Source organism: Clupea harengus, unplaced genomic scaffold (assembly GCF_900700415.2).
Source record: "Clupea harengus unplaced genomic scaffold, Ch_v2.0.2, whole genome shotgun sequence".
Classification (NCBI taxonomy): domain Eukaryota; kingdom Metazoa; phylum Chordata; class Actinopteri; order Clupeiformes; family Clupeidae; genus Clupea; species Clupea harengus.
Genome location: NW_024879858.1, coordinates 1 through 18106, shown reverse-complemented (window position 1 = coordinate 18106; position 18106 = coordinate 1). Strand labels below are relative to the sequence as shown.

Sequence of the window (18106 nt, the reverse complement as noted above, 5' to 3'; positions counted from 1 at the left end):
GTCAGTGTATGTCTGCCACATGTCTCAGCCCCTCTCCTCTTCGATTGGTTAATGGGCATGAATGTCCAGGCTTTGTCCTAAGAGAGGCTCGGCTGGGTGGGGGTGGGGGTGTGGGTGGGTGTGGGGGTGGGGTGGGGGGTGCAGCAGCATGGCTGGATGGGGTCCGGGGTACGGGTGCAGCGTGGGGGCATGGGAGTAGCCAGGCTGAGACAGCAGAGCCCCGGGGTAGTCAGCAGCCAGAGAGGGCATTCCCTGAAGACCTATAGACAGATAGTGTGGGAGGAAGAGAGGAAGAAATAGAGAGGAAGAGGAGGGGAAGAAAGGAGAGGACATGTCTGAGGCCATTGTCCATGTCCAGTGTTGTTGACCCTAACTTCAGTTTCAGATTGGGACAGTGGATGCCCATGAACTCACAGTTCTTTCTATAAAATGCTGTTTCTTACCTGCAGTCCGAAGACTCAGATGAGCTTGTTCATCCAATCGGTATCCACCTAGTGCTGCCCCCTCTGGACTGTATGGGGTACCTTGACCTGTGGAACAGCAAAGACCAGAAACATGAAATATATGCTAGATTAGCAGTACATCATGAAATATATCCTAGATTAGCAGTGCATCATGAAATATATCCTAGATTAGCAGTGCATCATGAATACTGTCTGGTACAAAGTTTTACATTATAGTGGTGTTACCTGAGCGATTTGACTGATCAATCATGGGCTGGACAATTCTGCGTCTGGCATTGATAAACCTGATTATGACGAGAGAGAGAGAGAGACAGAGAGAGAGAGAGAGAGAGAGAGAGAGGCGTGGGGGAATGAATGAACTGATTCTTAGAGTGATACAAAGGTAGGATTTTATCCATTAGCCAATAAATGGACAAAGAGACCAAATCAAAACAAGGCTGACCTCTCCGTTTATAACTTCTTCCCAGGGCAACATAAATCCTCATTACAACAAAATGAATATTGATCTCTATGTGATAATTGATTTATCACTATTGATTGGGTCAGAGTGGATAATTATTACTGGTGAGGAGAACTCTCTAATAGAAAACAGGTTTTTCATTGATTATTGATTGAAGAACTGACCAGTTGTTAACCTGGAGGATGGTGAGCCCGGTGTCTTGCGCTAGCTGTTTCTTCTGTTCCTCTGATGGGTACGGATGCTATGATGGAACAACAAGCATAAATATTAGATTTGTAATTATTATACAACGTGGTACTGCTGAAATGTTATTATTATATCTATCTTTCTAAGGCCTACTTCATGTAATATCATCCTGAACTCAAATAATTTTTCACTTGGAGCTTGCAGTGCAGTGAGCTCTGCTTGAATCATGTAAAGTAATGGAATGGAATGGAGGTCAGAGACGTGCACTCGGAAACCATGCCGTTGTTTCACCACAGAGTAAGTACTGGGACAGCGTGTCCCCAAACACATCCACCTGACTCCGTTTGAAATGTGTTGTGTGATCTGTCTCACGAGGAGGACATGAACAGGATACAGGGCAGACACGACCTTAGACAGAGGACCTGCCCTCTGGCGCATGTCATGTATTTTTAATTCGCTGCGATACAGCAGTCATCCGAGCTGCTTCATCAAGTGCTAATTACCGGTAGCTCATTAGCCCACCTACAGGATCTAGGATCTAGCCTGGTTCAGGCTTCACATGAACCCGCTAGCATGCTCCGTGAATATCTCCTTTGCAGACGGGTTAACTCAGTCTACTCTACCAAACAGCCTCTTTGCTGTGGTTGTCTTCCATATTTCTCCATAGATCAACATGACCCTTTCTTTGCTCTCCCTGCCCCCGATGCTGCCTCTGCTGTCGATCTTACTGATAGATGCTCTCATGATGTAGTTCTTACTGATAGATGCTGGAAAAGCCATGCTCTCATGATGTAGTTCTTACTGATAGATGATCTCATGATGTAGTTCTTACTGATAGATGCTGGAAAAGCCATGCTCTCATGATGTTGGTGGCCACTTTGGGGAAGATGCCTCTCTTCTTGTTGCTACTCCTCCGATCTCTGTCCGTCTCATCCTCCTCCCCGGTGCTGGGCGAGGCCATCCCACCATCCAAACCGTCTCCTGGAGAGGGGAGCAGACATGGGATGAGAGGGAGGGGGGGTTTGTATGAGAGAAAGGTAGAGAACGAGAGAGGTAAAGAAAAACAGACAGACAGAGAGAGAGAGAGACAGAGAGAGATGAATGGGTACCTGCATCGCTGCAGTTGTCAGTGCTGTGGGAGGCTAAACCACAGGATATGCCGGGAGTACCTGAGGGGGTGGAGCCACAATCATCTGGGTCCCGCAACCAAGACTGGTTCTACACAGAGACAGGGAGAAGGAGAGGAGTGGAGAGGAGAGGAGAGGAGAGGAGAGGAGAGGAGAGGAGATGGGAGGGGAGGAGAGGAGAGGAGAGGAGAGGAGAGGAGAGGGGATGGGAGGGGAGGAGAGGAGAGGAGAGGAGAGGAGAGGAGAGGAGATGGGAGGGGAGGGGAGGGGAGGGGAGGGGAGGAGAAGAGAGGAGAGGAGAGGAGAGGAGAGGAGAGGAGAGGAGAGGAGAGAACAACAAGAAGATGGGAAGGAGGAGAGAGAGAGGAGGGAAACTGTTATTCCAAACACCTTTACTGTGAGGACCAGAAGCCATATACAAAATATAAGCCAATGAAATCTCCAAACCTACACACCTGTTCTGACAGACTTGTGCATGACCCAGTAAAATCCTCCATGTCAGACTTCGACCCGCCCTCACGGTCCTCCAGCACCAAATCAGTGGGCATCTTGCCCTTCAGACAGGTGATGTACCGATGGCAGAAGTTATCGCAGAGTTCATGCACCTGGAGGGGCACAGGGAAAATCCACACATGAAGTGCGAGGAAGACATCAAACACAGTGCTATCGCCAAATAACAATACGCATCAATATGTGGACTATATAGGTCAAACCTACTGGAAGACCCATGCTAGACAGTTTAAAAGCATACCTTCTCCAACTCCAGCAAGTGGAAGCGCAAAACCTGGATGGCCTGGATCATCTAATTTGAGACAAACAGGGAGCATATGCAACACGACTGATCATTCATCAGAGGAGGGGAGGCTTCAGGATTATTACAGGATGTTAAACTGCTTGTGAAATGAATAATTGAGATCATACATTTATTACAGAGAGATCATTAAGGGAGTGTTCAGTTCATTAATTGCTGTGTGGCACTGTGCCATAAGAGTGTGTCAGTGTGCTTGCCTGTATGCTAATGTGTGTGTGTGTGTGTGTGTGTGTGTGTGTGTGTGTGTGTGTGTGTGTGTGTGTGTGTGTGTGTGTGTGTGTGTGTGTGTGTGTGTGTGTGTGTGTGTGTGTGTGTGTGTGTGTGTGTGTGTGTGTGTGTGTGATGTGTGCCTAACTTACCAGACTATCCAGTTCAGGATTTGTTGAAAAAATTGGCTTCTCTGAACGAATCTGAAAATGCAACAGATCTTTCATTACAAATATTTCATTCCACTATCGATACGTTTGTTTGAGCACTGAAGCATTCAATTCAATTCAATTTTATTTATATAGCGGCAAAAACAATCAAATACTCTCAACTGTACCTGTTTGGCAAATGCTGCGATGTCATCATTGAAGGACTCTGATGAGCAGACATCGCTATGATTGGTGAGGCCCGCGAAATGGGGCGGTACTGAGAGTGAGGAGTCTCGGGGTGAACAGGTGGCCAGCTCACACTTCTCAAACACCAAGGCCAACAAAGGGAAAAGAGGGTGGCTACACACACACACACACACACACACATACACACACACACACACATAGAGTGAGAATGCAATACATACTTGACTTGCAGTTAGAGTTAATGCCAACACAGTGCAATATGAAACCACTTAAGTAGCCTCTGTTGACACTGTCAGAAAGAGGTGGGTGCATGGGACAGACACAGACACAAGACACAAACAGCTCTGCAAAGTAAAGACATTAGGACCAGAATAACTAACCTCGTTAATTAGTGTACAATTTGCCTCTACAAGCCTCATTAATTAGCATACAACATAACCCATGTAACTAACATGCAGTCAGTGCAGTTCTATATAACTCACTCGATGTTACTGTCAATGTACATCGGTGTAAAATGAGTGGAGGGTCCTCACCCATAGATCTGGTCACGGTGGTGTTTGAGGGAGTCAGGGATGGTGTGGCTATAGTGGTGGGGTGGCATTGACCTCATCGCCTCTTCATACCCTCCCACTTGCATGCCCTCGGAGACTGGGTACTGCACCAACTCCTCATACTGAAACAGGGCAGAAAGAACTATCAACAATACAGGCCTAAGCACATCCACAGTGCACAACCAAATGCAGCTTAGTTCGACTATGGTTTTGCTTGAATATTTGTTTTTTTGTATAGACTACCTGTGATCATTCTTTTTAGCAGAACATGGTATGTGTGTGTGTGTGTGTGTGTGTGTGTGTGTGTGTGTGTGTGTGTATGTGTGTGTGTGTGTGTGTGTGTGAGAGAGAGAGAGAGAGAGAGAGAGAGAGAGAGCGAGAACGCTGGGACTGTTTAGGGTAATAGCTAATTTTCTCTCCTCCTTGATAAACAACAGCCTTTGATGTGCGATTTTTCTGAGCTCAAAGCGACATCCACCCTGGGACATATTCAGACAACAAACTGCCTCTCACTACCAGTCTCGTGTGTAAACATGCAGAACATACACACACATACACACACACACACACACACACACACACACACACACACTTTATTTCCCACGATCTGACATGACATTTAAAAAAAACCATACAAACAAATATACATTATTTGAGCCAAAGGCAAAACATTAGTACGTTCCTTCAGGCGAAAACATACCACATCACTATGAGAACACAACATCCATCTGTTCAGAGGTTTTGTCGTTTTTCTCCTATAAAGCCGCGCCACAAACGCCATGCGGCTATCGGATATCGCGCTTCTTAATGCATGCAGTGTTAGGTTGCAGTAAAAAAAAAAAAAGTCTCGCTTGTTTTTGGTCCATCAAAGCGCCGCGGTCTCAAAACTTTCCAACAATCATTTTCACATGACTCTAATAACTATTATGATTTTATAATAATAATGGTCGGTTCATAAACGTAATGACAGAACTGAAAGATCCTAAAAGTAATTAGTATTTATGAATGTATTCTTTTTTTCCGATGAGACACTCTATCCAAAAACAATGAATTGTCCACAAGGTTTTCTGTAATCTTCGTCAACAATTACGTCTATTTTCCTTTACCATGGATAACTACTTTATTTAAACATTGATAACTATTGTATTGCCCTCTCTGCATTTGTATTTCATTTATACGAATACCAAGACGTCTTTATAAGAACGCAAAACCGCATCAAGGTTTTCAACGGTGCTCAGATTCCCGTGCAAATATATCCCTGAAACTACATGGATGCGTTATTTGGGCCATAATTGAACAACTAGCCAAGCTGCATTCTCTTCTAGTCTATGTACAATATTCTCAAGAGATGGTGAGATACATTAGATGTTACACACTTGTAATGTTACATGTACGGGTCTAAAATACGCTGTAGACACAGTCATGTAGACCAAAACGTCGGTTACATTTGGGCTCAATGAGAAGAAACTAATTTAGAAAAGGGGTGATGTATAAGGCAACGATAAGGTTTCCTGGAATATGTTATGAGAAATGAAGTCCTAACTTTCCTTAACATTTCAAGTCAAATATGCAAAGCAAAACAAATGAGCGTGGCCACTCCATGACGCAAACTGATAGTTGCCAGTGTAAAAATAATTCTGGAAGGACACTGTCTCTCTTCGTGTGTGTGTGTGTGTGTGTGAGAGAGAGAGAGAGAGCGAGAGAAAAAAACAAAAAAAGAAGAAAAGTGTGTGTGTATGAGAAAGAGATAGAGAGGACAAGAAAAGAAGAGAAAAATAAGCACAAAAATAAGGAAAGGGAGAAATAGGCCTCTCCATAAATGTGGAACATTGACAAAGGGGGGCATGAAGATTTCTTAAGATGTTTTAAGGATCGGCTTCACCAATCTTGATCTATTAGCAATTCCCTATACCCCGTTCTACTTCACATAGTCTTTGATACCTCTCATTTTAATTCTTGTCAGCAAATTCTAATGTGAAAATTGTGAATTCGTACAAGTCCATTTGTCGTCCGTATAGGCCAGTTGCACCCCCATTGGCGACAGTAGGCTACCCTACACCAGATCACTGAGCAGTTGCTTTTGCAACAGACATCACCGTTTGCTTAACGTTATTTGTAGTATAGCTTATAGGTTGTTTTTCAGGCTAGAAAAAGTACGCTTCTTTAACAGAAGGTGAGATTGTCTAGACAGACAAATATAGTTGGATCCTATCACACGGTGTTAGGATTTTATAAGGCATGTTAACGATAGCATAAATATTATCCCCTGAGTGACTTCAAATTAATTTCAGTGCAATAATTCTTCCCTGGCCCTCTCAGGCAAGGTAGGCTATTTATCTGCCTTTAAGGAAGGTGGGATAGGATGCTGGCGAGGACAGGAGGGTTAGGGCGATGGGGATTCATGACCCACAGTACTACCACATGGTCCCTATTCCCCATTACTATCCTGGCGTACACAGAAAATAAACATCTTCATTTAAACTACGACATTTAGTGGGAAAAGGGTAATATGTGCAAAAGAAAATGCGGCGGTCTCCATGAGGAGTCGACCTACCCTCTTATCCATGCGACACGGAAGTCAGTCCCACACCGAGGAAGACGACACACCAATCCGCCAGTCCAGCGCTTCGGCGCAGGCGTTCTGTCACTTCTCCACACTAATAAAATAATACAGATGCTTTAACGGCTATCAGAGTAAAATCATAAATGAATTCAAGAGCTTCATCAACTGGTTTAGGAGTCTTTTGACAATACTTAATAACCGGTCAGCTATTTCAAGGCTGACCTAAGTGCTGTCATAGCCTTGGATGTCAGTTCTTGTAAACACTGTCTCGTAAGTAACAGAAAAGCAGTAACTTTAAGACTGCGGTATCGTAATACAAATTTAAGAGGAACTTATTTTGCCTATGTGCGGCTAATTGTAGGCTACAGCATGTGATGGTTAAGATGTCTTAAACACGAAATATTTAGCAAATGAGTGGAACATAATTCAATATATGCATGAAAAATCCAAACAAAATCCCACCGAGAGCGAAATCCGGGTTGTCCAAGCTCTTTCTCAGGCCGTGGCACGAGTATCCTGCAAGGGCTGCGGCCGTGATAGCGCAGTGATCCACAGAATGTGTGTCGGAGGTCGGCGTGCTGCTGGCTAGATGGCAAGCGAGTAGAGAGGCGTCCTTTTTTGGTCGTTGCCGATGTTCATAGACCGATGCGACGAGTTGGAATATGTCAGCACGAGATGAGCGATGGTGCTTTAAACCTGCGCGCGAGAGAGAGGGGAGAGGGAATAGAAAAGAGTCGATGGAGGGAAAGATTGAGATCTGGAGTTGTTTGGGGGGTCAAAACACGACGGGGTCTCTCACCCCCCACCTCTTCATCACACACGTTCGCGCATTACAAACGCAGACCCCCTCGTTTTATCTCAATGGCACGCTCTCGGTCTCGGAGCGCGCGCACACACACACACACACACACACAGACGAACGCATCCTTACCTCCTATATCTGTCGAGAAACCACAGCCACACCATACTTTTATATGGCATCATCCTGACCTATTCCCGAGTATTGTGTCGCGTATTCCTGAGGTCAGCATATTCTATTGGCTTGGACAGTGCGATCTTTTATTGGTCTCTACCATAACTAAGCTACAATGTGCATCTGTTGTTCTCGATGCTTGCATCCTCCACTAGCGTACATCGACAGTGTCCTGTTATAGCATATGTACTCATACTCCTCGGTTAGTACGAAGTAAAATGCGTTAGTATGGACTAAAGCCTTGTCCTCGTCAGTCGTTATAGCCTATTATTTATTCGTTCTTTTCACTATTAGCAATAGTAGACTGTCCCCGCCGAACAGTCTCTTAGTCCCCTATTGGATTATCAATTTTAGATTCAACTGTACTGCAATACACAGGCATATCTTAGGCCTTAATTTGTTTTATCTTAATTACCCTACATGGTGGACTAGGCTACAGCGAAATCATAAATAACTCTCAATATCCAATTAGACACCCCAACAAAGACCAGTGACAACCGTAATAATGTTTTATTGTTGTTGTGTTACATCAGTAATACTTTTCGACATCTCCATGTGGTAATGCATTCGTTGTTTCTGTCACTTCTTTTTATGATAAAGGTGTCAAGATTCATTCAATTGTAGAGTAGAAAAAAATGCTTCTTAATTAGAATACGTATGTTAACAGTGCTTTTGCGTGAATTACAAAGAGAGTAAATAAAAACTTTCACAGCTCTTCAGAGGACCAAACTTGGGTCTTGTGTTGTAAATTACCCTTAAGTGATATAATAATTATTCAAAACGTTTCTCTTGGCCCCCACCTGCCGGGAGATACTCACAGGAGGCCGGCACTTCAATCGCTGAGCATTGTCAGGCACGCTGGGCTGGGACCGAAGCTCGCTGTGGGCGGTGGTCAGCATGACAGAGGCGCAACTAGCGACCACCGCAACATCAACCAACCTGCAGCCTTTAAACACGGCGGGAGGGTCATTCCTAATAGTAATGATCACAGCCAGAAAGAGATCTTACAGCGAACCAACTGAGGATGTCAATGGAACGTCGCTCTGTCAATTCACGTAGTAATGTGTTATTTCCTCATCCTGTAACTTCTCCAGTTTGATGAGGACACATACAGGCTAATCCTATTCCTTAGCAGGTGCAGGCTGGTGCAACAGCCCCAAAATACATTTCAAAAGGTTTGCATAATAGTTGGGTATTGGTTTTGGTAAAAAGTTTAACTGAAGCACTAGTCAAATTCATCAGCTGGATCCACTCATGTGTGTGTTTGTGTGTATTCAGAGGGTGTAGTGTATGTGCACTTTAAGTGTTTAATAGTGAGATTTGACATAAGGGCCCCTACTGTGTCATTAGGCCATTTAATGCCAGGAGGGTGCGTTATTTAGAGTGTCACTGGCTTTATATGCTTGTTTGTCAGTTACAGCTGGGCTCATCCGCCACCACTTACTGTTCATCTGAAAGGGTCAAAGTCACGGTGTTTGTGCTCCTGTGTCAGCCAAGGAGACAGGCCAGGAGGATGTTCTAGAACATGGAAAATAGGAGATGTGGACAGTGTGGTCTTTGATGTCCCCTATGAATTACTGAGAAAGTGATAACAGAATCAACCCTCATGTCAAAAAAATCAGCTCTTAAAATGGAACTGATATGTAGGCATCCAACTCTTTGATGAGAATGTTTCTGTGTATAAGAGTTAAGACTGTTTATCGTTGACTATTCTAACATGTATGAACGCTGAACATTCTTCTTGTTTATCGTTGACTATTCTAACATGTATGAACGCTGAACATTCTTCTTGTCCATCCCTTTGTAGGATGCATTCAGCATAACTATGACCATACTGTTCAGAATACTGTTATTGTAATGCATAGTTCTTAAGGGCTACTGTAAATGTTGGGGAGATGTCCAAATGCCTAATGCTTCATTGCTGAGCAACTACTGAGCAAATACTTGCAGTAAATATTATTCCACTAGAATAATGAAGTCACTGTTGCTTAATGGTAACCATGTCCTTTTTCAATATGACTAGTGTTAGCCAGTGACCGGGGCTGTCATGCCTAAATCCAGTAGCCACACATGTAGGCTCCTTCCACTGGGTCTATCCACCCTGGGGTCACCCTCAGTCCTTCTCCAAACCTGATAGCTCTAATGAGCTCACAAGGCCTGGTCACTAGCCTGAAAACAAATCTGCATACAAGCTCCTCCAGGGGACTGACTAAGAGAGTTCCAGCATGTTTTATAGATCTATATGTGATAAATACGCCCCAATGGGACAGGCATGCATAGTTCACCTCTTCTGCCTCTTCAGCACCCCCCCCTGTCCTGGCTTCCGATAAGTAGGAATGTGTGACCATGGGTCCCTCTGGGAGAAACCTCCATTTCTGCCATTAGTTAGCACATGCCACAGATCAAGAAGTTGACATTGCTCCAATCAGAAGGAATAACCAATTCATATTATCGATTATCGCAAATGACCGGACGGATATACGCCCGTCCGTAAAGTAAATGTTTCAGCAACTGCCAAAGGAACCACATTCTGATGACACCAATCATTCGTCTGGGATCTTGTCAAAACCCCACAGCAGAGCCACACGTCAGCAGCTTTCGCAGGTTGACAGAGGGATGCAAAATCACAATCAATTCCCAGCTGCACAGAGAAAAGCCATTAGTGTTTTAATCAAATCAATCTAAACCTACCAACCCAGAGGTCTCCTACGCAGGCCTACAGCCCCACTCCCAGCTGCAGAGCGCTAGGCTGCTACACCCTGACTCAGGGCATCCATCCACTCCTGTTGCCCTTGTCTAAAGTAACCTTGATGACCCAGGCCTGTGCTTGTCTCAGTCATAAAGTGTAAATGGCCACAGTGACCCTCTGGTTACCTTATGAGCAGGAGAGCCTCCAAAAGAAAGGGGTGCCCCCTCACAGTGGCCTTTCTGCAAAGGGAAGAGAGAGGGAAAGAGAGAGAGAGGGAGAGAGAGAGAAAGAGAGAGAGAAGTGCTTTTTTACAAGGGTGCACCTCTCCAGTTTCTGTGTTGCCTGGCCTCTGTGCTCGTAAATATCCATCATCGTCCTCTATTCCACTCGCTGTATCCCTCTTTCTTTCTCTCTCTCTGTCTCTCTCTGTCTCTCTCTCTCTCTCATACACACTGCATGGTAGGCCTTCCTCTCTCTTGCTGTCTCTGTCCAAGATATCTGAAAGCTAGAAACTGCCAGAGAGCGATTCTCTGTGTTCTCCTCCTCTTGGACGGTTCTTTGTTTATTTCTATCTACCAGAATAAGGAACTACCTTCTCACCTACTCTCTTAATGACATCATTTCTCCTATTCTATATTCTTAATTCTCCCTTAATGACATCGTTTCTCCCATTCTTATTCTTAATTCTCATTTTTGAAAAGAAAACAGAAACTACTCTCCTTTCTGCCGTCTTTTTCACACACACACACATAACACACACACACACCAAATATACAACATACTCTCTCTCGGTCTCTCTCTCTCTCTCTCCTCACACACACACCCACACCCACACCCACACACGCACACACACACACACACCACACACGCACACACACACACCACACACACACACACACACACCACCCTCTGCTGGTCTCCTTACAGATGGAGATTAACTCAGAGCCAAGCTCCATCCGTTTCCCTGACTGTTTGTTATTAAGGAGATGGATGGAGGCTTGCAGTGGCCAGCCCAAACACAGCCGGCAATTACAGCAGCCCCCGTGATAGATAGAGGGAGAGAGAGAGGGAGGAGATGGCGAGAGGGAGATACAGAGAGGGGCATCTATCACACCCTTTAATCTACCTGTCACTCTGTGTGGAAAGGAAAAGGAGAGAGGGAAGAAGGGAGGAGATAGAGAGAAGAGGGAAAAAATAAAAGGTACAGAGAGAGAGAGAGAGAGAGGATTCAGACTAGCTGAATTCTGCCCTTTTGGCCCTGGGGATGCTCTGCTCTTTCAACCCCACGCTTCCCATAGAGCAGCCTGGCATGCATGCAGACACACACACACACACCAAGACTTTCACTGCGGAGGCAATTAGATCCTGGCGCTAAAGACTTCTCATTGTGTTGTGAAAGAGGTGAACAACACGAACACTAACACTTGACCGGTTCAGCACAAGCAGGTGTAATGTTGACGTCTTGCAGGATATTGACACAGGGCCGGTGTGTTAGGTTCACGTGAGCTCTGGCTGGATGTGGGGTCTGCGCCCGCCGCTCTCTGAGATGTGATACTCATGAAACCCAATCCTCTGCCTTGGCAGCGTGCCAGGCCCGTCCAGGGCTGGTGTGTCCTTTCATTGATTGATGCTTGTTGTCAGCCCGGCAGCCAGCACACTGTATGTTGCATGCTGTTAACCTGGGGATATTGTGTGGCGCTTTATTGAGTTAATATTAGCTGCTGATGTGGAATGATGCTCCGTAGATACGTCCCAAGGTTGAATGTGGGTTTAAGGACGAGTTCTAAGTTTACTGAGAGGCAGAAACCCATAATCTGAGTGTCTAATGGATGTCAACATGCTCATCACTAGAAGAAAATGATGCATTTATAAATAAAGCATCAGTATTCAAGCACACACTTACTGCACTGCACACTAAACAGTGCTCTTCACACACTCCGCTCACTTTGTCACACACACACACATGCCTTGCTATGGTCCTCTGTGAGATTATGCCTTGATGGTGACTGCTAATGTATGGGCATGATTATGCCTTGATGGTGACTGGTAATGTATGGGCATACATTGCATGTAATATGATAGCGTTTTTCTTTTTACAATGTTATGAGAAAGTAATCCAAAGCTCCCCTCTCCTCCCCCTCTCCTCTCCTCCCTCCCTCCTTCTCTCATCTGTCCACAGGAGTGAAGGATGGGAAGAAGGGATTAATCTCCTTCCGCCGGCCATGGGAATGATGGATGGACAGATGTGAGGAAGGACAGAGGGAGGGAGGGAGGGAGGGAGGGAGGGAGAGGTGGTAAGCAAGGGGGGCAAAGGAGAGATGCGAGGCAAGAAGAGCCATAAATCCAGTGGAGGAGCTGCTCTGCATCACGTAGGCCTGCTGCCCTGCCAGAAGACCAACACTAACAGTCTCACCATTGAAGCCGCCCTACCCAGTAGGCGCTACAGGCTAGTCTTTCTTTCAGCTGGATGGGCTGGGCTGAAATAGGGCGCACAACTTACCACAACAAAAACCTGAGCAAGTGTGTGGTCTTGGCTGTAACTGTGAGAAAGAATCAAATAATTCATGAGAAGAAGAAAAGAAAGTAGGAAAGAAAAAAAAGAAAATACAGAAAGAAAGCAAAGAAAGAAAGATTCAAATAAAAAATGAGAGAAAAGAGACGGGTTGAAAGTGTGGCATTAGTATTACGTCCATAAAGGCATGTCATGAACAAGTAAAATACAGTCACAAAAGTCTAGGAATGTTTGCCTTTAATTGCTTGTCTTATTTGCAGATATCTAGAGGATGCAGTTGGGGTCGTTTCCAACAGTATTGTCATTATTACATTAGGGGTGTCTTTGTGTTTAAAACGTGAACCAGAACTACTGTGTAACACTTTCAGTCACATCAGTGTTGCACCCCATTTGGTATATTATATCAAAATAAAGGCTTTCAGCGGAGGTGGGAAGGATCTGGGAAGGATCTGGGAATGATCTGTTTCCCAGTAGTTCTCACTTTCATTTTTTTCACATCTTTAAAATTGTACATAGTGCCAAGCCCCTGTTATATTGCTCAACGCTAGCCTCCTCAATTAAATATGCATTCCTACAGTACAGAAGAGTCCATTTTTGATTTATAATAACTAATGTATAGTATTGCAGTTCCCAGCAGCAACCACAAGAAATACTAAAGGCTCCTCAAGCAGGGGTGAAATGGGACTGCCTTTTTAATAATTGTGTTAACATTTGTGTTGTGATGCTCGAGCATGTTTGTGAATTTTTGTATGTGTTGATACAGACACATGTGTGTGTGTGTGTGTGTGTGTGTTTTGAGGGCGGGGGTTTGGGGTGTGTTTTCACTCAGCCTCTGGAGTCATCTGTAAGTGCTGTAGTACTGTGACCTGGCTAAGATCAGATAAACTGGGCCTCTCTCTGCACCCCTACCCCCACTCCTACCCCCACCCCCACCCCAGTCTGCCCCCTCCCTGCTCCATTTGTCATGAGCCAGCTGTCGGGCCACTGTGATTGGTTGTTGGGGGAGACAGATAGCCGATAGGCCCTGATTAATAGTTGTGGCTCTGGCACTTGCTCATTGATCAGGGGAGCTGGCGAGAAGTGAGGGAGAGAGGGAGAGAGAGAGAGAGAAAGAGAGAGAGAGAGAGAGAGAGAGTGGAAGGGAGAGATGGAGAAAAAGGATGAGGAGATGGGGAAAGGAGGAGGGAGAACAGGGGAGATTGAAGAAGGAGACAGGGAGGAAGGAGAGAGCAAGAGAGAAAGAAAGCAAGAGAGAGAGAGAGAGTGGGGCTAAATGTGCTTCACCATTCTGTTTAATAGCTGTGCTACTTTTTTGCATGCCAGAGTGAAATCTGTGCTTTCCTTTTTATGATTGAATGTCACCTGCCATGTTTATGTTTAAAATAGTGTGTGCCCCTCTCTCTCTGTGTGTGTGTAAGTGTGTGTGCACCTCTCTCTCTGTGTGTGTGTGTAGGTGTTTACGTGTGTGTCTGGGAGTGGGTGGGTGATACATGAATCTGTAGAGTCCATGAAGATAAATAGCATCAGGGCATCATAGGAAGTGTTAAGGCAATGTGTGCTACATGCAAATACCAAACTCTCTTGACCGAATGACCAAGAACACAGTGTGTGTGTGATCAGGAAGAGGTCTAGAGACGGAAGGAGAGGTGCACAGTGATGTGGTTAGGAGTGAGATGGCGGTGGACATGGATGCATGGAACCACAGGATTAGACAGTGTTTGCATGAATATGCTGCCAATCAGATGTTACACACAGTCTCTGTAAAACACACACTGGTGGTTATAGAGAACAGTTCTTCTTGTGATAATCTCGGAGAAAAGAATGGTTACTGAGCAAGGGTTTGGTCAGCAGTTCTGCTAGCCTTCATGACCTCCTCACTGTCTTGACATCCTCTCATGGAGATTATTCAGGACCTGAGGGAGCTGCTTCCCAGACACGCTTCAGTCATGTCCACAGATCATCTGGGGTGGATCTGGCTTCTCCACAGCCATCCCCGTGGAGGCCGGAAAATCTTTAATGGTTTTACATCTGAGGAGCAACGATTGTCACACAGGAGCAGGGAGTCTGTTTGAAATCTGAGGTGCTGTTTCTTCAGAAACCAACGTACACAGTTCTGAGATCAGTCAACTCCAGCAGCCATTTCTCTTTCCCACTGATTGTTGAGGTTTATCGTGGGCTGTGACTTCTTCCCGTAGCTCTACCCTTATATCATGAAGAGCACTGCATGCATTCACAACTCCTGACAACTGGACACCCATGCTGTACCTTGGGCCATGAGCACCCCCCCCCCCCCTCAGGGATCCCCTCAGCCACGGTGATGTTCCTTAGCACACATAGGTGTCCCCAGGCAACCCAGAAGAATCCTCTCACAACCACACTTCTTCTACCTGCATCCTTCAAACACAGACAGGGCTCTTGTTTCAGTGCTATTCCCCGCTACATCAACAGATGAGGTAGGTGCATTCAAACCCAACTACACAGGTTAAAATGAGGAGTTCATTTCAGTGTCACTTACACAGATTCTATCCTCTTGCTGTATTCAGCAGACACTGTGAAATAGGGAAATGGGAATGAGTGTGCCTGTGTGAGTGTTCAAATGGACATTACAACCGCTGCTAAAGAGCCACAAAGTGTGTGTGAATGGTTTAGTGTTTAGGGGTGGGCATGTGTGAAGGAGTGGTTGTGCAAATGAGCTATAAGGTTGTTGTAACAAGGGGTTAGTCCATATGTGAGATGTGTGTGTGATGTCTTCACCGAATGAGCGTGTGTGTGTGTGTGTGTGTGTGTGTGTGTGTGTGTGTGTGTGTTAGGAGAGGAGGGCGGGTGATGGGGCTCTCAGTGGGGAGGTCAGTGTAGGGAGGTCATGACCTGTATGACCCCAGGGGAGTGAAGATCATCAATCAGTGGTGGGCAGGGCTGAATGGCAGGAGACCCCACCCACCCTCCCCACACACATACACACATTCAAAGAGAGGGGGTGATAGAGAGAAAGAGAGATAGAGAGGGAGAGAGAGATAGAGAGAGAGAGAGAGAAAGAGAGAGGTCTACCATACACACAGACACATTTCTCTCTCTTTTTAACACACATAGACATATTTCCCTCTCCGTCTTTTTCATAAAGAAATGTATACCCAGAAACAGGTCACTCTACACACACACACACACTCACACACACATACACAAACACACAATCATGTCTCCGCCCCTGAGAGAAACAGATGGCCCTGGGACACACACTCCCTCTTCCCTCTATCATCCCCCCCCCCCCCCCACCTCACACACACACACACACACTCACACACACTCAAACACACACACACACTCACACACACACTCACACACGCACACTCACAAACACACGCACACTCACACACACACACACACACAAACACACACACACACACACACACACAAACACACATATCACTACAAATAATGTCCAAGACACCAAGACAACTGCAGTTAAGAGTTTACTATGCACACTGACACTCCAACACACTCTACCTTACACAGACATGCGTTAATTGTGAGAAACTAACATAGTCTGCAGATGCTCTTAACATGCCAATAGTTCAACATTTACCAAGACACACTGAAACAAAACTAAGAGAGCGTATTAAAACATGGCAGATTGTCAGTAGTCTTCAAATAGGCTGACATTGGGGTGCAATTTTAAGTGTTCTTATATTGGCTATGTGTTATTTTTTGTTCACCAGAAGAGATGTTTACCAAAGGGAAGACCTCCCGAGACCTGGTCATATCTGAGCAAAGACTACATGGCTACTGTACCTCTGGGATTCGGCACTTAATGAAGCCTGAGACACATAACTTGTAGTCATTGCATGAAATAAGGGCTCTTAATCAGTGGTGAACTGTCCTCACAACAGATGTGGTAGAAATGTGAGTTGTTATTTGTCATCACTATTAAAATGGACACGGTTACATGAAATACACCATCTAAAAATAATTGTCCATTTTAAAATATTTGTGTAATGTAAGTGGGAAACGTGTGGCTGTGTAGTTCAGATAAGATTATCGATTCACTGACGCATTTGGATGAATTGGGAAAGGTGAAATGCAGTCACACAAGCGTATGGCGCCCTCTGCTGGGCATAAGAAAACATACAGGACAATAACTGGTATGAAAGCCAAGTGCTGATATTCTCACTCTAAATATTTGTTTCCTTCGATCATTTCAGACCAACCAACGCTGCAACCTGAGTTAGTCATTAGAGAAAAGGCCTTCCCAACACCAATAAATAGGGGGAACTTCTGAATGCTTTTAGCTTTCACTAACGCAGTCTATATGCATTCTCATGGAAATGTTTTTCAACTGCATATACATAGCAGTGGGCAACACACACACTCATTTGCGTACAAAGACCAACATTTTCTAAAAAGCCAGGCTATCAGCGGAGAAAATGCTGTGGTCAAGCCAGCCTGATCCTGGCGTCCGCCCTCTGCCATCTGACCAATGCTCAGCGCATCATGAGCTCCCAGGCAGCGCTCTTCAGCCAGATGGCAACATGCCTCTCAATCTCCTGCGGACATGGAAAGAAAGAAAGAAGGAAAGAAAGAGGGAAGGAAAGAAAGAAAGAAAGAGAGAAAGAGAGAAAGAAATATCTGAGAAATAGGCATCTGAATGGAGACAGGAATAGATTTGAGAGTTGCTCAGACCCCTCCACTATCTGGTGCCCTTTGGTCTGTGGTATCCCCTGGCTCCCTCACCTCCCTGGCCTCTCGCAGCGACTCGCGGTCGGACTTCTCCTCCGGCTCCATGTCAGCACAGTGGGAGGTGCCCTTGATGTAGATGGCGCGGTCCTTGTCCATCCAATTGCCATTGCTTGTCACACTCAGTTCATGCCAAGGGTCGATCTCTCCTGGGTTGGGAGAGGACAGAGATGGCCTCAGGAGGTGTCTCACAAGAGGCAATCTCACTATAGGACTATAGATAACCTTTGCATTACACATATACACACACTACCGTTCCTGCTTTGGAATCACCCACGGAAACCCAACTTTTTATCCATCAAATAAGGTGCAGAATGAATCCAAAATATAGTCAAGACATTTAGACAAGTGAGACATAGTGATTTTTGCTTAAAATAATAATTTTGTGCTTAAAAATAACGCTCATCAGAGAATCCTCCATTTGCAGCAATTATAAACTTTGCTATTTTCTTTAAAAGACAAGTAACATTTCCAGT

General features: G+C 45.1%; 2 protein-coding genes across 3 annotated transcripts; both read right to left on the bottom strand.

Moving 5' to 3' along the window:
- Positions 1 to 48: 48 nt before the first annotated feature.
- Positions 49 to 7671, bottom strand: LOC122130543 (homeobox protein meis3-like). 2 transcript variants are annotated; one of them, XM_042705251.1, is made up of 13 exons: positions 7188 to 7632; positions 6717 to 6819; positions 4145 to 4284; positions 3593 to 3764; positions 3408 to 3458; positions 2989 to 3039; positions 2693 to 2842; positions 2220 to 2328; positions 1943 to 2091; positions 1089 to 1165; positions 690 to 748; positions 444 to 530; positions 49 to 260 (listed from the first exon to the last, which is right to left on the bottom strand). In XM_042705251.1, the coding sequence occupies exons 2-13, from the start codon at positions 6726 to 6728 to the stop codon at positions 49 to 51; spliced, it is 1269 nt and encodes a 422-aa protein (XP_042561185.1). In that variant the 5' UTR covers positions 6729 to 6819; positions 7188 to 7632. The 2 variants fall into 2 exon arrangements, with proteins under 2 accessions (XP_042561185.1, XP_042561184.1); XM_042705250.1 differs by lacking the exon at positions 49 to 260 and adding an exon at positions 7657 to 7671 and having other exon boundaries at positions 367 to 530; positions 7188 to 7421.
- Positions 7672 to 16356: 8685 nt separating this feature from the next.
- Positions 16357 to 18092, bottom strand: LOC122130541 (thymus-specific serine protease-like). Its single transcript, XM_042705248.1, has 2 exons — positions 17628 to 18092; positions 16357 to 17440 (listed from the first exon to the last, which is right to left on the bottom strand). Exons 1-2 carry the CDS (start codon positions 17868 to 17870, stop codon positions 17378 to 17380), a joined length of 306 nt encoding a protein of 101 aa, XP_042561182.1. The 5' UTR covers positions 17871 to 18092; the 3' UTR covers positions 16357 to 17377.
- Positions 18093 to 18106: the final 14 nt, after the last annotated feature.

Excerpts from the sequence above, each read along its gene's own strand:
- LOC122130541 (XM_042705248.1), bottom strand. The coding sequence starts at position 17,870 with ATGTGTAATGCAAAGGTTATCTATAGTCCTATAGTGAGATTGCCTCTT. Across the intron at positions 17,441-17,627 it reads CGCTGCGAGAGGCCAGGGAG|GAGATTGAGAGGCATGTTGC; the intron begins GTGAGGGAGCCA and ends CCATGTCCGCAG.
- LOC122130543 (XM_042705251.1), bottom strand. Across the intron at positions 3,040-3,407 it reads ATCCTGAACTGGATAGTCTG|ATGATCCAGGCCATCCAGGT; the intron begins GTAAGTTAGGCA and ends GTCTCAAATTAG. Across the intron at positions 2,092-2,219 it reads TGACAACTGCAGCGATGCAG|GAGACGGTTTGGATGGTGGG; the intron begins GTACCCATTCAT and ends TCCCCTCTCCAG.